Below are 25,780 nucleotides of genomic sequence, written 5' to 3' on the forward strand. Positions count from 1 at the left end.
AAAAAATCACCTTTATTACCAACATTGATAAGTCAACCTTAGCAATAGTTTGACTTCAGTTTTTCTGAATACAAAAAAGTTAAGTGACTAGAATGAAAATACAACACTTCCTCAAGCTTTTAAAATCAACACTGATCAACAATTTTTCTGTTTTTGACTAATTGGATATTGAATTTGTAGTCTTTCTGACTAGTAAAGACAGAAAAAAAAAGCCCCACACACTGGTATATACCGCTATGGTATTACTGTACAAGAATATTACATAAAATATATATGTAACATAAATATGTAACTACCTATGTATAATTACACAATAATCCTCTTTAGTCATTTAGGAAGTAATTTTATGTTATAAAATCTGAGATTTTATTACACAAAAAAGTTGCAGTAGTGCCAAAGATTATTAATCTAACAAAGGCTTCCTCCTTCATGACTGGAGAATGAAAATAAGCCATGATTTAGAAGAATTAAAATTTAAAAACATGAAATAATATTTAACTTACTCTGCTTTTATTTTCAGCATTTCTTCCACTGCTTTATTCTGTAAAAGACCAAAATGGAAACATTACCTTGGTTAAGTTTCTAAAAATTTGTTTAAAATAAATTTTTGAAAAAAGATAGTCTAACTTGTCCCCAACAGTGAAAATGAAACCAACAGTCTCTGCTCCGTTACATGCTATCACATACTGAGGGCACGCTAAAATTAACAATGCTATTTACCTACAGGAAGATAAAAAAATAGCAAGTAATTTAATGATCATTTCCTTCTTCTCTTCCAGATCATGCCCTGGTTGCAACTTGTCTGCCCCATGAGAACAGGAGCTCCTGAAGGAAGTGGCTGGTCTTGCTTTTCTTTGCAGTCTCAGTGCTTAGCACAGGACCTTGCATGTATTAAGTACTTAAAATATATTTGATTCTTGAATGATTCCAAAAGAAATAGCAAATTTTTACTTCAAACACTTGGAACTCACAGAATGCAGAGCTGAAAGGGCTCTCTGCGGCTACCCAGTCCAACCCATACCTGAGAAAGAATCTCATGCAACATGTCCAACAACCCTCTTTTACTGTTGTGATCACTGTGAATGTTAGTGGCTTGTTTATAATCAAGACAATACTCAAATTTTAAATGGTCTGAAATTACTACTACATCATATCTAAAAAGTGGTACCCAGAAAAAGAAGACATTTTAATCATAACCATAAAATTATAGATAAGGAAAGGGAAATGGCTTCAAGCCTGCTAGCCCACCTCTTGGACAAATCATGAGTTGTGCCAATAATGACCTTCCCAACAAAAAGCCATCCGGGGCAGCTAGGTGGGTACAGAGCACCAGCACTGGATTCAGGAGAACCTGAGTTCAAATCAGCCTCAGACACATAACACTTACTAGCTGTGTGACCCTGGGCAAGTCACTTAACCCCATTGCCTAGCCAAAAAAAAAAAAAAAGAAAGAAAAAAAAGAAACCAAACAAATAAAGAAACAACAACAACAACAAAAAACAACCCAAAAAGCCATCCATTCAGCCTCGGTCTGAAGGCCTTCAGGGGTTATCACTCTGCTGCCCATGAGGTGGGCCATTTCATCTTGGGGCATCTCTAAGTAGGTTGAGACAGGTCTGTCCCTGGAATTTTTGCTCTTCTACACTGCGCTCTCTAGGACAAGAATCAGCTCTTTTACATGACGTCATTCAAATCCTTGAAGACTGCCACCATGCTCCACCTGCCCCTCCTTGTGCTTCTCTTCTCCAGGCTGAATATCTTTAGTTCCTTCAGCTGATCCTTGCATGATGGCATGGCTTCAAGTCCATATTCTAGCTGTCTTCCTCTGGATGCCCTCTACTTTATATGTGTCCCTTATGAAATGTGGCTTCCACAAGCAGACATAACATTCCCAGTGAGGTCATAGCAGAGTAGAATATGGCAGGATAATGCCCCACTTCATTCTGGATCCTACTGTCTACTACTAAAGTAATTTTATGTATCTATACTACTGCTGTTTAAGACCGGATTGGGTTTTATTCTACATCATGCCGTAAGGATTGTACTATGTAACATACTATTAGGATCCACTATGCTTTTTCCACAAGAAGTCATTTCTAGCTCTCTCTGCTATTGTCCCATATTTCTGCAGTTAATATTAGAGACCAGGTGTGCGTGGAATCAAAGTGAAGTTCATCACAGGCTTTTTTTTAAGAGCTAGCATTTGGTAGTTCATATGCAGGAAGAATAACTTTCTAACACTAAGTGAAAACAACAAACATGTTTACCTAAATAAGAAAGGAGATTTTGGATTTTTTTTCCCCTGTCTTAAAAAGACCAGGAACATACCTTAGCAAGTCGTTCTGCAGCAATTTCCTTTTCTTGTTCTTTTTTTAGTTGATGAATATCTGGATATTCTTGCTCACTATATAAAGAAAACAAAAAATACTGAAAAAAAATTTACAAAGTATAATTTTACATACTTCCCAAAATCAAAACTGCATGGCAGTCAATCATTAAGACCATCAGCAACAGTTTTATGGGTGGTGGGAGTGGGGGTGGGGGAGAGACGAAGTCTCAACCCACGATTCAGGTGGCGTGGGGATTTCTCTGGTATTCAAAATTCCTCATAAAGGCAGATGAACAACTCCTCTGTAACTGGCAGTCTAACCAAGTCGCCCAGCACACTGAGAGGTTAAGTGATTGGTCTATGGTCATCCAACATGTATACAAAGGAGAAGAACTGGAACTCATGTGCTGCTGACTCCAAAGCCAGCTCCTCTACTTAATACATCATACTGTCATATATTAATAATAATAACTACATTAAAAATTCATATTAACAGTAAATATGTTCCAATAATTTCCAAGTACCACCAAGAAAGTAGTCACCAAAATAATTTTGGAAATTGCTAAACCTTATCAACTACTGCTCATAGGCAAGAGAATGAAAACTTCCTATAAGAAACTTTCATTCTTTAAATAAGCACAGGCAGCAAGCAGGTAGACTAGAGGTTTTGTATACTGTTTCTTACCTGCCTTTCTTTTGCTTCTTAACATCATCAAGCTGGCTTTGCAGGCTTTGATTGGTCTCTGTTAATTGCTGAAGTTCTAAGCGTGTGTTTTCTAATTCACATAACTGCTCCTAGAGACACATAAACACACCTTTCAGGCAGAGCCAAGATGGCACGTTAGGTGTAGCCACCCAGAACTCTCCCAACAGTGATCTTCCAATAACTTTAAAATAATGCCTCAAATCAAATTTTGGAGTGGCAGAGCCAACAAAAAGTTGGGGTGAAATATTTTCATGGCCTGAAGAAACTGAAGAGGTAGGCAGGCAAGAGAAGTCTGTAACACCTGGGTGGAGGTCTGTCCAGAGCTTACACATGCGACTGAAGCAGCAGTAGCTTCAGAAGCTCTCAGCCCAGAGACAGTAGAGGGTCGGACGACTGATCAGAAAGAGATTACAAGGGATCCTTTGCTGGCACTGGGCACAACTGGCATTAATCGGTAACTACTGCCCATATGCAGTTCTAGGTTGCAGTTCCAGGGCAGAGGAGAGCTGATGGTCAGTTACAAGGCAGCAGTGGTCCTGCTTACAATGCCAAAGCTAAGAGAAGCACCAGCATGTGCAGATGCAGGAGACTAGGGACCCTTCCTTGGTAAAGGGCACAGCATGGAATACAAGAGCAGTGACCATACCTCTCCCAGGATCACACCATCTTGGAAGCACCAAAAACTTGCAGAACCCCAGCACAAACTCTGAAAACAGCAGCAAGAAAAAGCCTGACACTTGGGACAGTGTCTCCTATCCCCCAACAAGCACAACAACAACAAGCAGGGCCCAACTTTATAAAGTTCCGAATCAGGAAATAGGCTGGAAAATGATCAAGTAATTTAGAAAGAATTTGACCCTAAAAAGCCACTATGGTGGCAGGGAAGACCAAGATAGAAACTTAGAAGAAGACAACAGTGTGAAAACAGCTACCAAAAAACCTCAAAGAAAATTGCTAATTGGCCCAAGCCCAACAAGAATTCCTGGAAGAGTTAAAGAAAAGGCCAAGAGTGATAGAGGAAAAGTTGGGAAAAAACATGAGGGACGCAAGAAACTTAAGACAATTAACTGCTTGGTAAAAGAGGCACAAAAAGATCCCGAAGAAAATACCTTAAAAAACAAAACTAACCTAATGGCAAAAGAGGCATAAAAATTCAACAAAGAAAATAACTTTAAAAAGCAGAATACGTCAAATGGAAAAGGAGGTACAAAAATTCACTGAAGAAAATAATTCCTTAAAAATTAGAATTGGGCAAGTGGAAACTAATGACTCTATGAGACATCAAGAAACAATAAAACAGTCAAAAGAATGAAAAATTAGAAGAAAACATGAAATATCTCATCGGAAAAACAACTGACACGGAAAATAAATCAAGGAGAGATAATTTAAAAATTACTGAACTACTGGAAAGCTGTGACCAAAGAAAGAACCTAGACATCATATTTTGAGAAATCATCAAGGAAAACTACCACAATATCTTAGAGGGTAGAACAGAAATTGAAGGAATCCACTAATCACTTCCTGAAAGAGACCCCCCAAAATGAAAATTCCCAGGAATACTACAGCCATATTCCAGAGCTCCCAGGTCAAAGAGGAAATACTTCAACCAGCCTGAAAGGAACAATTCAAATGTTATGGAGCCACAGTCAGGATCACACTAGATTTAGCAGAGGGTTTAGAATATACTCTGGGAGGTAAAAGTGCTAAGATTAGAACCAAGAATAACTTAACAGCAAAACTAAATATAATCCTTCAGAGGAAAAAAAGTACTTAACGAAATAGAGGACTTCGAAGCATTCCTGGTGAAAAGACCGGAGCTGAAGAGAAAATCTGACTTTCAAATAGAAGACTCAAGAGAAGCATAAAAATGTAAACGTGAAAGAGTAATTGTAAGAGAGTTAAACTGTTTACCTTCTTACATGGGAAGATAACACATGTAACTCCTAAGAATTTTATCATTATTAGGGCAATTAAAGGGAGTTTACATAGACAGAGGGCATGGGTGTAAGCTGATTATGTTGGAATGATTGTCGATAAAAATGAAGGGGTGAGAAAGAGGGATGTACTGGGAGAAGGGAGAAGGGAGAGGCAGAATGGGGAAAATCTTTTCACACAAAAGAGGCACGCAAGGAACAACTTTTACAATGGAGGGGAGAATGGGGGAGTGGTGGTAGTGGTGGCAGGCAATGCTTAAACCTCACTTTTATTAGAATTGGTTCAAAGAGGGAAAACACTACACACATGTGCAAGTACATGCATGCACATGCGCGCATGCATACACACGTTTACAAGAGACACACTTGAAACACAAAGATTCATAGAGAGCTAAAATAAAGGGCTGGAGCAGAAGCTAATGAGCTTCCGCTGAAGTTAAAAAAAAAGGCAGGGGTAGCAATCATAATCTCAGATAAAGCAAAAGCAAAAACAGTCCTAATTAAAATAATCAGGGAAACTACATTTTGTTAAAAGGTACCATAGACAGTGAAGCAATATTAAAAATTTTTACAGCAAGTTTCTCTGATAAAGACTTCATTTCTCAGATATATACTGAGTATACAACTGTGTTAAATTCATAAAAATAAGAGCCATGTCCCAATTGATAAGTGATCAAAGGATATGAACAGGTAGTTTTTGGAAGAAGAAATCAAAACTATCTATATGCTCTAAGTCACTATTGATTAAAGGCAAAGTAAAAAAACTTTGAGGCACCACCTCACACCTATTAGAAATAACAAATGCTGGATGGGATGAGGGAAAATAGGTACACTAATGAACTGGTGGTGGAGTAGTGAACTGGGTCAACTATTCTGGAGAACAATTTGGAACTACGCCCAAGGGGCTATAAAACTGTGAATGCCTTTTTTACCTTTTGACCCAGCAATACCATGACTATCTGCATGCCAAGGAGATTAACGAAAAAGGAAAAGGACCTATACATACAAAAATATTTATAGCAGCTCTTCTTGTGGTGGCAAAAAATTGGAAATCAAGAGCAGGCGAATCAATTGGGGAATGGCTGAATGAATTGTAGCATATGATTGTGATGGAGTACTGTCCCACTTCATAAGAAATGAAGAGGGAGGTGGCTACAGAAAAATGTGGTAAGACCTGTATGAACTGATGCAAAAAGTGAAGTGAGGGGAACCAGGAGATCATGGTGCACAATAACAGCAGTGTGGCAGTGGTGATCAACTGTGACAGACTTGGCTACTCTGATCAGTACAATGATCCAAGACAATTCCAAAGGTCTCATGAAGGCATAATGCCATCCACCTCCAGAGAGAAAAATGATGTACTGTGAGTACATCCAAAACTGAGGTACACTTTTATCACTTTAAAAATTTTCCTTGCTTTTTTTTGGAAATATGTTTTGCATGATTTCAATGTGTAACTGTTATCATACTGCTGTCTTCTCAGTGGATGGGGGAGAGTGTGGGAGGTGGGGGAGAGCCTGGAACACAAAATTCAAGAAGAAAAAAATGTTAAAAATAAATGATAATAAAAAGAACCATGCCTTTCAGCACAGATTTTTACTTCTGCTTATAGGAACATATGATAAATTAATTAATAATCCATTCCTGGGAGCCAAATATGTAATTTTGAGCATCATGGGAAAATACAAAATAAGCATTAGATACATTCCCTGTTCTAGCTAGTTGAAACAACTTGAGAACAAAGCAACACTGAACAAGTGCATAAAGAATTACCTTCCCTTTTTTCTTTAGGCCTTACTTGTTATTTCACTGGGATAGGGAATTCCAACAAGGAAACCCTCTTTAGCAAGGCATATTGGCAACTGCTTTGCAATTTATAGTTCTAAAAAACTGCTGGGGGTACTGAGAGGTTACGTTTCAGAGGTGGGACTCCAAACCAAGTCATCATGACTCCAAGGCTGTCTTTTGTCCACATGCCCTGCTGCCCCTCACAGATAATTCATCATGACCCAAAGCACGGTCTCATGTAACTGCTCTCACTCATCTGCTTCGACTGTGAGCTCCTTAAGGGCAGGGATTCTGTTGTTTCTTGTCTTTTTATTCCCTAGAGTTAGCGCAGTGCCTTGCTCACAGGAGGCACTTAATAAATGTTCGTGGAACTGAAAAAAGTAACAAAAAGTACTATGGTATTCCACGTTTTCTCAAACCTATCATCCTCACCCCATCTTCAATTCTTTTTCGGGTAGGCAATGGGGTTAGGTGACTTGCCCAGGGTCACGTGGCTAGTAAGTGTCAAGTATCTGAGGCCACATTTGAACTCAGGTCCTCCTGACTCCAGGGCTGGTGCTCTATCTACTGTGCTACCTAGCTGCCCCTTCCCATCCTCAATTCTTAAGGGGTACCCAAATATGATAGCACAGACCACTAATACCATGAACTACTAGTCTCGATGTATTTTCATTTCTTATGAATATTTCATTATCAGTAGCCCAATAACCTTTTTTACTTTTAATTTTGACAAGCAGAATGCTACTGGACTGTTAGAGGAAGCCAAGGAACCCTCTGCACACCCAGCACCCATAAAGAACTTGGGCATTTATCACTGCTCAATAATCCTGTAAAATTTTTAGTCCAAACCTTTTAAGATCATCTCTCTTACTATATGATCTTGCCTATTTTATCAAAAGAAGCATCTAGCCCAAGCTCCCCTAACTCCCCTCTTCGCTATCTTAAAACTTTAGGCCTGTTCCCAATTCTTGCCACTTTCCCTCTCACTCCAGGGAATGAGTGTGTCTCCTCCTTGCCAAAGCTAAAATACTTGCTCCGACTGCCTCCCTTTGGCATCTTATTCAAACAACCACAACCAGACCCCCAACCACATCTTTAGTCTCTTCTAGTCCCTTGCCTACTAGGATGCTCAGGTCTCCAATATTCTAAAAACAAACCTTTTCTCTTGATCCAGTTAGCCCCTGGAGCTGGTATCCAGACTTTCCTAATTCACTACCCCCTCAACTTCTTGAAACCTGGCTTTTGCCTCCATTGTTCTATGGAAACTGCTCTCTGCAGAGTCACTGGATACCTCCACATTTCCCAATCATAAGGCCCTTTCTGAGTTCTCATCATCATAGCAGTCGATACAATCAGCACCCCATTCTTGACACAGGAAGAGCACCATCACCTTCTTGGGGTGATACTCAAACTTCCTCCCTCACAGGGTTGTAAATATGAAGCAGTATAGAAAATCAAGCTGTTCTTCTGCCCTCCAAGAATGGCCCATGTGCTGTTTAACAGGAAAGGACAAATACCTTCATTCGAAGGATTTCAATGTTTTTGACATCCCCTTTCTTCATTCAATTTTGTTACAAGATGCTGTAAGGTGATTGTGGAAGCTCTTCTGTCTTCTATTTCTTGTTCTTGTGTTTCTAGGAGCTTTGCCAGATTTGCTTGAAAATTAGGTGGAGTTTTAGGACTCTGCAAGATATAGCAGACTTTTAATTCTTAATTTTAGTGATTTAAACAAAAAATTAATTTTAACTACATTAGTACCACATATCTGAAAATGCTTATTGGTTATTGTCTTCCACTTAAAAAGCTAAAGAAGAGTTTGTTCTATCAGCCAAAAGGTACACACAGAAAGACTACCTCCATTACTAATGATATAGATTGTTTCAAAGTTTGTGAAACATTTTATAAACATTATTTATTTCATTTTAGCCTCATATCAACACTGCAAGGCAATTTCTACAGGTATTACTACTCTCATTTTACAGATGCAGAAACTGAGGGTGAAGGAGGTTAAGTGACTTTCCCAACAGCACTGTCAGGAAGCAGGATTTCATATTGAGGTTGCCTCTGAATACAGCACTTTTGTGTACTGTCTCTTAATTGTATGTAAACAATTTAAAAAGATATTTTCTAGCTATAATTTTTTTTTTTTTGGCTAGGGAACGGGGTTAAGTGACTTGCCCAGGGGCACACCAGCTAGTAAGTGTTATGTGTCTGAAGCCGCATTTGAACTCAGGTCCTCCTGAGTCCAGGGCCAGTGCTCTATGCACTGAGCTACCTAGCTGCCCCCTAGCTACAATTTTCAAATGGGCACTTTTGATATGTCTGAAGCTGCTATCTCTGCTTGGAAATAGGACTGTTGTTCTAAAAGTACCTGTGGAAATACAGAACCAGAATCCATCACACATTCTAGATGTCTCATTTTCAAACTATATGCATTCTTCTTCTGTTCCAATTCTTTAACTTTTTGGCTTAGCTATGAAAACAAAATAAAATATTAACTTTCAAAATAATACAGGATTCATGTCCACAAAGAAAATGCAAGGTTTTCAGAGGATGTGAAAATTCTTCTAGCTTGAACATTTCACAGTTTGAAATAGAACAAAATATCAAATACCCCACATTTTCCCTCAAAAGTCCAAAATCCTACTAGAGTTGCTGCTCCCACCACATGGCTTATTCCAATCACATTGTTAATTGAAATAATATTTTTTTCTTCCCCCCTTAACCTTGTAACCACCACTAAACCTTTTATCTATTCATTGAGGCATCTGACACATTTCTAATAACCTATTATTAGTGAGAACAAAGTTGTCTTTATATTAGAAGACAGCCATGTTCCCAAAGATCAAAATTCAACACTCCAATTTAGTTTAATAATTTTCTGCAAATTATCTAAAAGGCTAGCATGTCCCTGAGGCTTATGTGGATTAGCCAAATTTAAATTATTAGCTCATTTTAAATTCTTATAGCAATAGCGTCATCTAAGTCTACCTGTTCCTGAAGTTCTTGAATGAAGGCTTCTTTCTTGGCAAGCTCTTCCTGGGCAGACTGAAGCAACACAGAATGATTCTTAGAGGCTTCTGTTAATTTGTTTAGCTGGTCAGTGGCATGAGCCAGGTCTTCACACAACATGTCTCTCTGTTAGAATATAACAGCCCCCAACCCCAAATAAAAAATGCAATGTTATTTATGCTTATTTGGCCTATTGCCCCCTTTAAAAAAATTACTCAGCACCCCCCCTGGAAATCTTACAAACTAGGAAAGAGGTTTCAGATTAAGTGTACAATTGCACCCAAGGTTACTACCGCTCCCCTAGGGCAGTTCATTGTCCCCCCCCCCACCTTTGGGAACCACTGGTTTTGAGCCACGTAATTAAATGTGCAAGAAGAGACCGGGTCTTCTGATTCTGAGGCCAGATCTTTGCTCACTACGACATCTTGCTTTTCTTGTTTAAGATTATAAATTAACCATCAAGATATTCAATTCCTATGCAATCAAACACAACATATAAAAATTTACCTCCATATCATCAGACAATTTTCTCAAATTAAGGGCTTGTTTCAGTTCCATAATCTGTTCTTCTTGTTTCTTTAGATCTGCCTTACAGTCATCTTTTTCAATCAAGGTAGAGTTATATTTGCACTGAAGAACAAAATGTTATGATCAGAAAAGCTATTTATTTGAACACAATGTAAATTACAATGTTATTTTAGCACGTAATAAATCCCCAGCCTGATGACGTTAGATTACCATATATCTAGAAAACAGGGAAACTTTACAATTCACAGACAGGTGGTGAGAGAACAGGACATTCTGTATCGAAGGCAAGTGGGCAATGTGACACAAATCATCACAGGCACAAAGAGACCCCTGAAGAGTCAACGGAGGGGGAAATATGAGGCGAATGAAGGTGTAAACTTTTCCTGAGATCAGATTACAAAGGAGAGCTTTTACTGTACTTTAAATGCCAACACCTACATACTGTTATCTCGTCTGTTTTATCTTATATACCATTTACATCCCCCCCAGTGGGGCTGTTTCTCATTTTGACCATATGCCGGCTATGGCTATAGCTTTCTCCTAGCTTACCTTACTTGTTTGAGACACATAATATGGTAATCCTAATCTTAATTACAGATCTTTGTGAAGTTTAATTGTTAACCATGGATAAAACGTTTTGGTTACGACACAGGCAAGAAATCCAGAGGATGAGAAGACTGCTGGGAACAGAGGCTATAAGAATGAATGATGTTATAGAACTATCAAAGAAATATAAGGGAAATAATGGAAAATAATAAGTGGTAATTTTCTGTGCGTAGCATCATAGTAAAAAACCCCAATCCAACTTTACATAATGATAATATCTTGTTATCAATAGAACTTACTGTTATGTCCTCTAATTCTCTCGTTAACATATCTATACTTCCATTTTTCTGACTAACAGATGCTTTCAGGTCCTGGATCTGACTCATGAGATCAGTTACAGCTTCCTAAAAAGGACAGCAAAACATCATTTTATGAAAATGAATGCATCATTATTTGTTAATGGTAATGACCAGGAACTCCTAGTTCTGGTTTGCCTGTCCATTTTCATTTAAAAGGAGACAACTCTAATCTATACCTCACTTATGCTCCACACTATTGTGCCCTGCTGTGTACCGAGGGATCTGTAAAGTTTCATAGAAGTTCCTTAGACGTGAGAGACTGTACAGACCACCAAAGCCAGTGCATTTGTCTACTTCTCTCACTGACAACTTAATTATCAGTACAATTCAAGATGTTGATCCTTGGATGTAAAGAGAATAGCTGACCTTGGAAACTGCTTCCTCCGTCAGTCTCCCTGGGCTCTCACAACAACAGTGAAACTGGCTTAAAGGAGTAAAGCCATATGACCCGCACGTACTGGTTGGGAAACAGACTACTCTCAGGCCTCAAAACATAACACCTAGGGTGGCAGTTTCGACGAGACATAGAATATCTAATATTTTCTTCTGTCAATTAATTAATCAACAACCATTTATGAACTGCCTGTTATCTCTCAGGCGCAGGGGATACAAATACAATAAATAAAATAATTCTTACTCCCAAGCAGTGCATGTTTTAGCAGGGTTGACAAGTACATATGTATGCGTATCCAGAAAAACTATTACAAAGTAGAAATATGAGGTGGTTGGAAGGGGGGAGGATACTAGCAGTTGAAGGGCTGAGGAAAGGGTTCATTGGTAAAGCCATCCTGGGCTTTGCCTTAAAGGAAAAGAGGGATTCTTTGAGCGAGCATGTCCAAACATGCATGGGAGAAAGAGTGCTGTGTTCAAGGAGCAGAGAAGGCTAATGGGGCTGGAATTCACAGTGAAGGAGGGGAAGTAATTAACCACGAGGCTAGAAATGTTGCAAAAAGGCTGTGAAAAGTTTTAAAAACTAAACAGAAGTGTTCATATTTGATCCTAGAGCGAGAGGGAGACACTGGAATTTAAGGAGTAAGAGCGTGACATTTTTCAGCTCCACACTTACGGAAAGTCATTTTAGCAGCAGAATAAGAAATGGGCTGGAGTAAGGAGACCCTTGAGAAAAACAGACCAGTTTGGAGGCCATTGCTAGAACTAGAGAATTGCCTCAATAATCGAGATTTCCAGCAACTATATCCCTCAAGAACACATCACCAAATGCTGTGAAAATGACCTCTAATGATTGTAACAAGGCCCTCATACTTTATTCATTAAGATTAAATATGCTCTAAAGACCTATCTAAAAGAGAATTCTTAATAAGCTCAGTTGTATGTCTTCTCAGCATATAAAACAAGAAGCTGAAAGTCTGAACAAAATCAAGGTTGTTAGGGAAGGAGGTACATCCTGCCGTAGCTAATGAAAACACCAGGCTCTTTGGCCTGTGCTTTTCCTTCCTTCTCTGTTTTGGTTTCTTAGCTACTAAACTGTAGCTATTCAATACTTCACAAGTTAGGGAAGGTATCACATCCTCACTGTTAACAGCATATGAAGTGCCAGTTAGTCAACAAACATGTATTAAGTGCCTACTACTGCTAGGTGCTGTGCTGAGCGCTTGGGGATACAAAGAGGCAAAAGATAGTTCCTATCCTTAGAAGCTCACAGTCTGATGGTGAAGAGGACAAGCAAACAACTATGTTATTCGACATGATAAGTAGACAGAAGACACTGGATTCCTTCCATCCCCTTCTAAAGCCACTTCATGTCCCTGTTTTACTGAATACTAAATAAAGTAGCAGTGTTTCAATACTTGTCAAACTTTAGAAAAAGAGGAAATAGGGCCCTGGTTTGCATTTCACCAGGACACAAATTCACCTTCAACTTTCATGGAGTAAGAAAACCTTCCACCTTCTTACCTGGTCAGCGGCCTTCATCTTTTCCAGAGAGGCGATGGTCTTCTCAGCCGCCGACAAGCTCTGTTCTAGTTTCTCTATTTTTGCTGTCTGGGGAGTAAGTGAGAAAAGCTGGGCTCTTTTCAGAATTTAAATATTCCTCTGGAGACACAGTTTCATAACTGTATCTATTTTAAAAGTACAAACAATATTTTCTAGAACTCAGATCTATTCACAAAGTTAACTGAAAATAAAACAGTGAATATGGGTTCAGAGATCCAGCTGTGATCAGACAAATGTGCATAGAGGGGATTTCATCTAAGAGACCACAGCTACACATTACATAGTATCTCTCAATCACTGAAGGCAGAAAGCTAATTTAATATAGTAGAACAAATGACTAGAAATCTTATTTCCAAACTTCTAAAATGTCCTCCCAACAAACCTATTAAGAACTACAAAACTGCCAATATTGGTGCAATATGCTAGTTACCTGCTGCTCACACTTAGCAATCTCTTTCTGTTTCTCCTGTTGTACTGAATCCAGAACTTCTAAGAACTTCCTGAAACAGAAGAAATACATTTCATAGGCGACTCACTTCAAACAAATATTCTATGAATCTAAGCAATCAAGACTTAAAGAATTAATTTTAAGGTACATCCCCATTAACATAATGTGATATAATTTACATCAGGTCATATAAAGATGTGGGGTTAGAGACAGACATTTAAATAATGATTGTTTTTAATTTCCTAAAATTCAATTTTGATTACTTTTGAGAAGCTCAGAATACTTGAAAGCTAATTATTTATCCTGGTTACGGTTTCAAATTTTTAATTGCTTTTTAACAAAAGATAACAACAATGACTAAATGGCAAATATTTAACAAATTAAGTTTATTCAAACTTTAAATGTTTAACAAAAAGGACCTAATATTTATTTGGAAAACTTTTAAAAAGTTATTGTCTGCAATGTAATACCAGAAATAAAAATTTAATAAAGGTATTACATTTAAAATATTCTACAATTCTGAAGAAAAAATATTAAACAGTACTCACTTGGAATTATTTTCTTTGTCTTCTTCTAACTGTGATATCAACTTGTTATTACGTTCTTTTTCTGTTTCTAAAAGCTCCAACACATTCTAAAGGATGCAATTTGTAAAGCTTAATTACAGGCATACTAATACCAATAACACCTATTCAATTAATCTGCATTTTCTGGCGCCTGTCATGCATAAAGTAAAACGTTAGACGAGGAGGAAAACAGATATAAGATATTTTTAATTGAGTGGGACTTCAGATGGGCATTGAACACAGGCGAGGAATTCAGGTAAGTGGTGGAAGGTGGGAAGGAAGGACTTCCGGAGAGGAAGAAGATGGTGTGAGCAATACTATGCCCCATTTGAGAAACAATGAGTAGAGCAGTCTGGCTGCTGCTAAAAGAAGCTTTGCTGGCCTGAGAGTGGAGGCTCCAAACTGGCTAGTTACAGAAAACAGATACTATTTCATAAGCAACGGGCCACCATGGGGGGTGTCTAAGCCATGAGGGCCACTAATTTTCAAGCTAGGATATAAAATGATCAAAACAGTCACATGTTATATAAAATCTAGTCCCTCAGTTCAAGAAAATTTCAGTAACTTAAATTTAGATCTATATACCCAGCTACAGCATCTCCTAAACTCAGTCTTGTAGCATCGACTGCCTATTGGACACCTCCAACTGAAGCTCTGTAAGGCATCTCAAACTCACCATGCCAAACTAGAACTCCTCATCTTCTCCAACAAAAAGGCCCCTCTTCTTAACTGTCCTATTTCTGTTGAGGGTACCACCATCTTCCCAGTCAGCCAAGCCTGTGACTTTGGAGCAGGACTTGACTTTCCTTATCTTCAACTCTCCCCTCTAATCAGCTGCTAAGGCTCATCTCTGACTCTACTTGCCTGTCAACTCTCCCTTCCTTAATCCACTGTGCTCCACACAACTGTCAAACTGATATTCCCAATGCACAGTTCTGATTCTGTGGCTCAAGAAGCTCTCAGGGCTCCATAGTGTTTCCAGGATAGATGATAAACTCCCGTTTGGCTTTTAAAGCCCTAAATCAGCTGGCTCCAGCCACTTTTTCAAGCTCCCCTTCACATTCTCCATGTTAGAATTAAACAGGCTTTTTGGCAGCACACGACCAAACAGTCTGTCTTCTGCTTTGTGCCTTCACACTGGCTAATCCCAATGTGTGGAATGCGCTTCCTCCTCCCCTCCACTTTAGGACTCCAGAATTCCTTCAAAGCTCATCTAAAATGCTATTGCCTATAGGAAGTCTATTGCAAGTCCCAAAGGCACCAGTGCTTTCCTTTAGGAAACCACCTCGTATATAGTTTGTATTTTAATCCTTCATGGACATGTTTTACTATCAACAGACTCTCAGGTCTTTTAGGGCAAGGCCTCTCTCATTTCAATCTTTGTACCCCCAGGGCCTGACACATACTAGATCCCTAATAAACATTTGTTAAATTATAGTTATTAACAGACAAGTCTAACCCCTGTAAGCATGAAGACATAACAAAGACAATACATGTGTGCATGATGTTTTCCTTTCCTTGAAACCATCATCCAACCTTATTTAGAAGGCCATCTTAGGTCCATTTTCAACTCAGTCATCATGTTACCTTCTTAATGGCAGTTAAAAGTATACAATACAACTTGGCAAATCTTTTCCTATGTATGCCATACTTATTCATACAACAATAACAATTCTATTCATTTTCCAAGTCCCCCAAGGCAATTTTACACAGAATTTTACATTTGTTGTGAGAATTTAGTTTAAAAAAAAAACAAACAAACCCAACCAACCAAACAAAAAAACCCACCAAAACACAAAACCATGGCATTTGTGTGTATGGCAATGTATAATGACCCCTAAGTGAATATACTAGCTACCACTATCACTAGTGTCTAGAAGAGATCTCTAAGATGATTTACCCTTAAGAACCTTAGCACAAGGCAAGGCTCCAGCTTTGAACATTTTGGAGGGGATGCTTCAGTAAAACTGTAAGTTGACAAGACTTAACTTTAATAACACTCTTCATTTAATGAGTGCATTTTAAGAGTTTATGTGTCCATTCACATCAACCATAGCTGTCAAGTTAGTCTAAAAGCCAAACTGGCAATACCATTCAAGGACAAGGGAGGGGCGTGAATGGGGCTGAGTATTAAGAGATTGTGATCTTGTCTTCAGAGGCCTTAACGAAAAACAAAAGCACAAGCCTTACGCTGAGTTCGGCTTGCAGCGTCTCGTTTGCTTCTTGGCTGTCCTGGAGCTCCTTGGAAAGCTGATCCATCTCAAACTTCATCACTTCCTGGAGGTTATCATAGGAGTCCTGCAGGCAGGCTTTTGTTTCAAGCACCTTTTCATGCTCTAGTCTTCATTGTGAAAATATTTTGACAATGTTAAATAGGGACATTCAATGTATCTTAAGTTACTCAGATTATTTAGGGGTGTATTATTTGCAATTTAATTGCTCCACAGCAAACACAATTCAAATTGGAAGGCACCTAATAATTTCATTTGAATTACAATTTTAAAACTATCTCAACTCCATCCAATTACTCTGTGCCAGGAAGATTTGAGAGGACAGAGCTTGACTCATTTTGAGAGAAAGATATTTCCATTGCATCCCAGGAAGAGGATGAGCAAGGAGGTTATAGCTGAGAAAGCCAGCTTCTTCACTATCTCCCAGGCAGTCTCCAGTGTGGTTTCATTACAGGTAGGACTTGCTTTATAAAATAACTAGGTTTGTTAAAAAAAAAAATTCTGTTTTTAAAATTAAATCATTAAGCATATTAAGCCCACTACTTAAAAGAGAGTCCTGGGTGAAACAAAAGATTTTTTGTTACTCAAAATTAACATAATGGAACAATGGTTTCATTTACTCACTTATCAGGAGTTCCCTTAGCTTAAAATAGCCTTTGACCAACCAAGATAAAATCCCTAAAGTCTATACACTTTTCCACCACAGAGCCCTTCGCTTCTCATTCAGAACCTACTTGGATTGACTTTCTTCTGCTATATTTCCAATAAGGTTGTGGTTTGATTTTTTTTTTCCTGATTTATTCCAACAATGAACATTAGAAAGGAAAAAAAAAGGAGAGTTCTGCTAAAGAAAAACACATCGACAATAGCATGAAGTGACAACTGACAGGTAAATAGAGATGGTGATGAAAAAATTACAAAAAAAGCAGAAAAACAAAAAGCAGACGCCAATTTAAAAAGCACAACACCATGGGGTCATTTAACATAGGAGGGAAGAAGCTTGCCAACCAGAATAGGCCGTGAGGATACTACTGTGTTATGGCATAGTATCACAACTGATTTTCATAATACGACCCTGAGTCATCAAGCAAAGGTTGCTTTAAATTATACTCTGCTTAAGAATTACAGCAAGAAGACAGGTGATACTTAATCCAAATCATTAATACAATGTTTGTTTGATTTAAACCTAAGAGTAAGCTCCAGCATCCAATGCCCTCTTAAAGGAGAACCCATCTGCATTTAGGCTGATAAGATGGAACAGAAGTCACAGGTCACAGGATCACAGACTCAGAATTTGAAAGGACCTTGGAGGTCCACTGATCCTCATTTTACAGAAGAGGAAACCAAGGCCCAGAGAGGTTAGGGGCTTGCCCCAAGGCCACTCTGCAGGAAGTGGCAAAGTGAGCATTCATTCAGATATAGGTCTTCCAAATTCTGCATACTTTTTACTCTGCCAGCATAACAGGATCATAGATATGGAATAGGAAAGCACCTGAGCAACTGATTAGCTTAGCCCAACCCTTTTAGAGTCTTTTACAGAGCCAAGTTCACACTGGTATATTAGATGACAGAGACAGGACTCATCCCAGGGCCTCTGACATCAAATTCAGTACATGCAAGGAAGAAAGGATGGTGGTGGTTGGTGTCATCTTTAAATATTAGAAAAGTCCAAGGGATCTTCACCGTTCTTCAGCTTATGGATAGTGGAGATTATACACACTTTTTCATACTAAAAGTGTACAGGACTGAGAACCAGGACACCTGGGTTTGAGGAGTTCCACCTCTGACAGATACTCACTGAGTAAATTGGTACACATTGTCTAACCTCTCAGCATGTTTCCCAAACTGTAAAATGAGGATAAAACTTGCACTTTCTACCTCACTGGTTTGTTGTATGTGAACATTTTTTCAGGTTCTATTGGATTTCCAGGTAAGCGTCATCGTAAGAATGCTTTGATTTGAGTTATATGGGAACACACTGATTTACAATAGGCCTCTAACAGTGAATAGGACCCACTTTAAAAAGTGAAGCAAATTTTGCTTTAAGTGCATTAAATCCACTATGGTGGAAATAAACTAAAAATAACTTATATCTCTTAAAAAAAATCAGACCTGTTCCACTCAGTGATAAGCCCAGATTTACAGTTATCAAAATAAAATTCCCTTTATGTTTCTTTAAGCAAAATATGCACAATGAATAATGGGTACAAAAGGCCACAGAAGGTAGCCTGGTACTAGGGTTGATTTATATATACATGGCATCTGTGGGGGAGGGAAAAAACCAACCCAACAAAATGTGAAATGATCACAAATAAATTCTGCCCCATGATACATCTCCCGTCCTTTACCTTCTCTTTGCTCATAGAATCACCGCTCTAGTTTAGGTCTTCCACACGGACTATTGTAATGCCAAGTCTTACTGGGTCTTCCTGCTTCCAGTTTCTCCACTTTCCAATGGATCCTCCACACAGCTGCCAGAGTGACATCTTTCCCTAAAGCACAGCTTTGACCACATCACCCCCTGCTTAGGAAGCTCCAGCGACTCCCTTTTGCCTCTAGAATAAAACACACACTTCTCTGCTTGGCTTTTAAAGCCCTTCCCAGCCTGCTCCAGTCTGCCTTTCCAGGCCAAAGGTACCTACTCTCCTGTTGCCTCTACTCTTCAGGCACAGTAGCCAGAACAGAGGTGGTGAAAAGGAAGAGCTTGATGAACAAGAAACACACTCTTTGATTTACCCTGAGTACTCTGCCAAGTCAGAAATGCCACCTTATTCCAATGTCATGCAGTGAGAGTCTCCCCATTTCACAGAGGTCCCAAGGGTACCCAGGCAGGAAATGCACAAGCTGCAAATCGAAATCTAGGCCTTCATACTCTAAAACCAGGCATCTTTCCACCCCAAGTTGGCTCAAAGCATTGATACTTGTGTTATTCCTTCAAAGTAAGACAGACAGTGGATGCAAGAGACAATGACAAGACAGAGAAAACACTGCTTATGACAATAAGCCATGACATGAACAACTCGAAATTAATGTTCAAGTCATTTACAGACAGGACTCTATTCGATACACAATCTGTATGATAAACTCTGGATAATCAGTCATGTGAACTATCAGGCAACTTCATCTATAACAAGAATGCAGTACCTGACATGATCTAGCTGCAGCTGTACATCCATGTGTTTTTGGGAAAGTTGACTGAGCTCCTTTTCCTGATTTTCTCTTAATGAACTGTATTCCAATTTGACTGAAGACAGCTCCTTGTCTGCAGACTGAAGAACTATACGCAGGTCACGTATTTCACTTGTCATGACTGAAAAGCAATATTAATTTTGTTATGATAAGTGAATTTACCTCTACTAAAAAATCTATTTTGACACTACACCATGGCATGGATGTGACAGCCAATGGTCAATCAACATTTATTAAGTGTCTACTATGTGCCAGGCACTCATTAAGCCCTAGGGATATAGACAAAAACATGTAAACAACTACGTGCAAACGAGAAAAAAGCGAAGATAATTTCAGAGAAAAGGCTTCTTATAGAAAGAGGGATTTGAGCTGGATTTGAAGGAAACCAGGGGAAGTCAGGAGGCAGAGATTCCTGAATCAGGGCAAAGCAGAGATCCCTGAGAAAGTAGCTTTTAAAGACCAATGGATTCTCCAAGACAGTACCAGTGGAATGCAAGTTCATAAGGTCCTACACGAGCCTGACTGTGTGCCTATAATCTGAGAACTAAGCAGAATGTCAGGGGGGCTCATCGAAGGTGTGTCAACTACTACCACCTACTATGGTGTGAAGAGCTTTTGACCTCCTTTGGTAGAGGAAGCGTCCAAATGTCTCCCGTGAAAATCACATACTCTTGAAGTAATAAAATGAACTCAAATTTACTCATCATGTCACAAATCAGGATGTCAGCAAAGCAAAACAAAACCTCCTGTAAGTATGGTCTTTGCTGAATTTGAAGTCAAGAAATTGGATAATTAAGCCATTAATAACCTAGTACACTTGAGAATTCCAAATATTCCTCTTCCTCTACTTCTGGGCCTGTGATTTTATGTAGGATTTCTTTTGTAAACACTATTCATTTTTAAAGAGATAAAGCCTACCTGTTTTATTAGTATTTATTAAGAACTTACTATGTGCCACTGTGCTAAGCACTGGGACTACAAAGACCAAAAACAGTCCCTGCTCTCCAGAAGCTCACAGCCTGACAGGAGGGGCAGCAAGCAAACAGCTCTGTACAGATAAGGTATGGACAGGATAAACTGAGGATGGGCTCAGAAGGAAGGTGCTGAAATCAAGGGGGGTCAGGGAAGGTTTCTTATACAAAGCTGGATTTGAACTGAGACTTGAAGTCAAAAGGCAGAAACGAGAAGGGACAGCGTTCTAGAAATGAGGCCTAGCCTCGTGATAGGGAACTGGGAGATGGAGTTATCTTGTGAGAGAAATGGCAGGGAGGCCAAAATCTCTGGATCACAGAGTATGTGGAATGGAGTAATTAGAAAACAGCACGCATCCAATATTACTCATCTGGCCCTAACGCCAATCCTATGAGGGACACAGTATAAGCATCTGTTATCACTTTCTCTTGTAGAAACTGAGAATCAGAGAGGTTATGGACCTGACAGATGTCACAGTCACAGTAATGGATAAAATCCTGAATCAAACCCAGGTCTTCTGACTCCAAATCTATTGGTCTTCAGTCTCACCTCTCTGCCCACTCCAATACAAGCTGAGTTTCCTGAAGCCTGGTCTGGCCACGACAATCTGGAGCCCCGAGGACCACATGGGAATTGTTGCAGGCATCAGGTGATGTCCTTCACAATCTGGCTCCCACCCCTCACACACTCTTGAGATTTGACCAGCTCTGGGCCTTCCAAGTACCTCCTAAATGAGGGTCCACAACCACATAACAGACGAGTTCAGTCAAACTATCTGTACAGGAAAAACTAAGCTGAAAAAGAATGCCTACTGTCCAGACTAAGATGTGCATAAAGCTTGGAGAGATACTATAGATGGAAAATTAAGAAGGTTGGGATAGTTGACAAAAACTGGAAATAATGAAGCACTACAGGAGAGTACACACACTGATGCCCCACTGGTGGAACTGTGAACTGGTCTGGCTATTCTAGTGACCAGAGTTTCTAAACTGTGCATACCCTTCGATGCAGCAAGACCACTACTAGACCTGTGACCCAAAGAGATCAAAGAAAGAAGATAAGGTTCTATATGTACAAATGTATTTATAGCAGTTTCTTGTGACAAAGACGTGGGATGTCCATCAACTACAGAATGGCTGAACAATCTAAGGTATGTGACTGTAGGGCAGCCAGGCGGTGCAATGGATAGAGCATCCCGCCTGTAGTCAAGAAGACTCATGTTCCTGAGTTCAAATCCTGCCTTAGGTACTTATTAGCTGTTTGACACTGGGCAAGTCACTTAAGTATGTTTGCCTTAATTTCCTTATCTGTAAAATGAGCTAGAGAAGGAAATGGAAAACCACTCCAGTATCTTGACCCAAATGGGGTCATGAAGAGTTGGTGGACATGACTAAACAAAAATGACAATGTGAATATAATGAAATATTATTCTGTAAGAAATGATAAAAGACTTGAAAGATTTGTATGGAGTGATAAAGAGTGAACTGAGCAAAATCAGGAGAACAATTCATACTATAACATCAACACCAAAAATGAACAGTTATGTAGACTTAAGAGCTCTGACCAACACAGTGATCAAAATTTCAGAGGACCCATAATGAAGACTATGGACTAACATGCAGAAAGAGAAACAAATTTCTGAAAGTGTCCAATATAGGAATTTGTTTTGTTTGATACATATGTTTCTTGTAAGAGCTGGGCTTTTTTCCCCCTCCATGGGGAGGGAGAGACAGGAGGTGAAAATACAAAATGCTTGATGATTTTTTAAAAATTCAATTGAAAAATTAATTAGGCCTAGAAATGAAAAAGAGATAATGTGTTTGATTTGCATTTGGAAAATTTTAATAATTCCAAGCTTCTCCTTGAAACAAAGGTTCATCTTTTTTTTTCTTTTTTAAATATGGACCTTCTTTCAGTGATGCTGTATGGCTGTGAGTCATGGAATTACCCAGAACTAACCTTTGGATTGCCCAAAGAACAATGCAGAGGCACATGGCAGGAATAGGTAGGTTCTAACACATGACCAAAAAGGAACTGCACCAAAGAAATGGTGTAAAGGATATTATCAGGGAGATTTATAAACAGCAAAAGGGGTGAGACGGTTTTTTAGCAAAAATGAAGAGCAACTGATAAGTGCCCACTTGCTCTCCTGGTATCCATATCATGACAAGAGAGCTCAAGGGTGGCTGCCACCATGTTGGATGGAAGCCCTTCAAGACCCACAAGATAATGAGGACGAGTCATAGGACAAGAAAGCACAGATTGGTCACACCCTGTGCCACTGGAGGGAGTACTCACATTGATGATATTGCAGACGCAAGCCCAGGAAGAAAGAAGTAAAGAATTTACACACAATAGGCACTTTCCAAGGCAGCATAACCATTTTAAATTGTGACAATGTTATTTTTTCTAAGTGTTATAAATATTTGTGAAAACTGCTTCAAAGGATGTACTATGATTACTACACTTGCTACAATCAAAATATAAGTAATCCAGCCTCAGCAAAACCCACAAACAGACCATGAAAGGTATTATTCCCAGGAGCAAGAGACAAACACTCACAAGACTTGAATGACACCATATAAAAGAAGGCCAGCTTCACCAAGCACCAAATAACCGACACTCACACTCATTCTTGCCGTGAGCATCTTGAAGCTGTTTTTCAAGGGAACTCAGCTGTGCAAGATAGCCCTGCTGCTGTTTGTGCCAATCAGTTCTTTCTGAAGAGAAGAGCTTGGAAAAAAGGATCAAAGTCAAAAAGCGAAGAGAGGCGTATCAAACCACATCTAAGGTAATTCACTACTAAAAGAGTCATGTTTTAAGGTCTTCTGAGTAATAATAAAAAATCTGGATGTTAATTACATTTGAATTACCAATGAGTCACATTTTTCTTGTCTTGAATATTTATGGAAAAAAGACGGGGGGCAAAAATCATTAGCATTATCTGATAATTTGCAGTAAGTTAGAATTCATTCTAGTAGTCAGATAATTGTTTCATAAAATTTCAGATGTCTATTTCTTTGTTTTCTCCTTTAGTACCTAAGTCAGGCACGATGCTTTTTCTTACTTGACATTCTTATGTTAGAATCTGTTTTCTACACTGTTGTACCTCCTGCATTTGTGTGGAATGATGCTCTAATTTGTCAATATGCTGCTGAAGCTTCATGTTTTTACTTTCTTCTTCATCCAACTTTGTCTGAAGAACAGTCAGCTGTTCCTGAAAAAGTGACAAAAGGTCCACTCAGAGATGAAGGTATTTTTATAACGATCACAAATGGTGGCACTACTATGACCAGGTGGCTAGATGGCACAGAACACAGGGCCTAGAGTCAGGAAGCCTCCAGAGTTCAAATAGAGTCTCAGACATTTATTTACTAGCTGGGTGACCCTGGGCATGTGACTTCACTGCTGTCTGCCTCAGTTTCCTCAACTGTAAAATGGGGGTGATAACAGCAGCACCTACTTCTCAGTGTTGTTTAAGGACCAAATGAGGTAATATTTGTAAAGCACTTAGCACAGTGCCTGGCACACAGTAGGTGCTTAAGTGCTTGTTTTCTTCCTTCCTTCCTATTACCCTCTGCAAGAGCAGACCTGGAGGGATACCTATGAACTGCCCAGATCCCAAAGGGACACCCAAGGGCCCAACAGGTGCCAACACTACACGGAAGCCTTTCCCTCCCTAGTCTCCGCTGCTCAGCTCTCTCTGCCTGGATGCTGCCACCACCCCCTAGCTGTTCCTCACCAGAGGTAAACTCAGAGTTCCACTTAGCCAACCCCCACCCGCCCCTTTTTTGACTAGGCAATGGGGGTAAGTGACTTGCCCAGAGTCACACAGCTACTTTTATGTGTCTGAGGCCACATTTGAACTCAGGTCCTCCTGAATCCAGGGCTGGTGCTCTATCCACTGCACCACTGAGCTGCCCCTCTACTCCCCCTTTTCCATCGTTGCAGGGACCAACTAGCTAAGTAACGTGGCAGCCAAGGCCTTACCCTTAGCCTTGGTCCTCTGTGACTTATCACCTCTCCCTCAGCTGACCCTTTCTATACACGCTGTCACCCAAATTAGAGTGTGAGCTCCCCAAGAGCAGGGGTGGCCTTCCTTTTTCTATTAGTGCGCTGCTTGGAGCTCTGCACATGGTAGTAATAAATACTCCTTCATTGTGCCAGCCACAACCTTAAACGCCACAAAAATCTACTAAAAAGCCCAATGGAGGCAAAGGTCCACTTTGTGGCAGGAAAACTCCAGTGTGTTTCAGGATCACTGTTAGGCTTTTTCGGCATTTGTTAACTTGGCAAAGCATCAATTTGAAAAACTACTAATTAAAACTTTGGATTAATCTATAGAATTTTCTAGAAAGTTCCTTCTCTAGAACAGGAAGGGAACAACATCTAAAAGTTTCTGTGGCAATTTATTTTAGATTCAAGTTATTAGAGTATAAGCAAACAGATATCAGCAAGCCTCAAGTTTTTATTAAAGCTAAGAGCCAAAGCAATCCCTTTATGGGAAACTGCATAACCACTACCTTCTAAGTACACCACATTTAAGTTAACCTTTAAATACAAAATCGATTTTAATACTACAGGAAATTAAACAGCTAAGATTCAAGATAAATAAAGGACTAAAACAGGGAACAGCATTAATCTCCCTTCTTTTGGCAACAAGTTACCTGAACCACTTTGAGCTCCTCAGATATGGCTTCACAAGCTTGTTCATTCATCTCTGGAGGAACTGGCTCGTTGAATATATCAGCATCCATGGCATTTGTGTTCTGAGTGTCCTTGGAGCTAAAGTTCAAGATTTCAGGACTTAGTCGAGGTACTAATCGAGACCGAAGCTGATAAGCCTTCGTTGGAGTAGTTATGATCTGTTGCAAAAATGATTATGAAATGTAGCATTAGTACATTTACTATAATTATTTAAAAACCACGTGAAGAGAGAAGACGTATGTCTCACAGTGAGGTACATCAGATGAAGGCAAGAAATCATACTCTAAATTTCTTGGGCTAGAGTAGGCTCTAAGAAAAAAATCTTGATTTATAGACTGTGTGTGGTAAGTCTTGAAAATCATTGGCCTTTTATTCCTCCTTCTCGACCTCTTTGCAGTGACACTGTCAATCATCACCCACTTTGGGAGCCTGTCTTTTGTCTTAGGGTCTCTGTTTCCTTCTGTTTGTCCTCCCCTGTCTGACCAATCCTCCTTGGTCTTCTAAGGTGATCT

The 25,780-nt window shown here is 39.3% G+C and overlaps 1 protein-coding gene across 1 annotated transcript in view; it reads right to left on the minus strand.

Annotated features, from left to right (window-relative positions):
* Nucleotides 1-25,780, minus strand: part of KIF15 (kinesin family member 15) — a 55,784-nt gene that overhangs the window by 3,040 nt on the left and 26,964 nt on the right. The window contains 17 exon segments of the mRNA XM_020987345.2: nt 504-541; nt 2,329-2,404; nt 3,015-3,124; nt 8,275-8,307; nt 8,309-8,440; nt 9,129-9,230; nt 9,749-9,895; nt 10,277-10,399; nt 11,143-11,247; nt 13,117-13,203; nt 13,586-13,655; nt 14,152-14,237; nt 16,360-16,510; nt 19,545-19,710; nt 23,189-23,294; nt 23,671-23,778; nt 25,229-25,426. Coding sequence (XP_020843004.1) covers nt 504-541; nt 2,329-2,404; nt 3,015-3,124; nt 8,275-8,307; nt 8,309-8,440; nt 9,129-9,230; nt 9,749-9,895; nt 10,277-10,399; nt 11,143-11,247; nt 13,117-13,203; nt 13,586-13,655; nt 14,152-14,237; nt 16,360-16,510; nt 19,545-19,710; nt 23,189-23,294; nt 23,671-23,778; nt 25,229-25,426 — 1,838 coding nt within the window.

This window comes from Phascolarctos cinereus, unplaced genomic scaffold (assembly GCF_003287225.1).
Source record: "Phascolarctos cinereus isolate Bilbo 61053 unplaced genomic scaffold, phaCin_HiC Scaffold_1;HRSCAF=81, whole genome shotgun sequence".
Classification (NCBI taxonomy): domain Eukaryota; kingdom Metazoa; phylum Chordata; class Mammalia; order Diprotodontia; family Phascolarctidae; genus Phascolarctos; species Phascolarctos cinereus.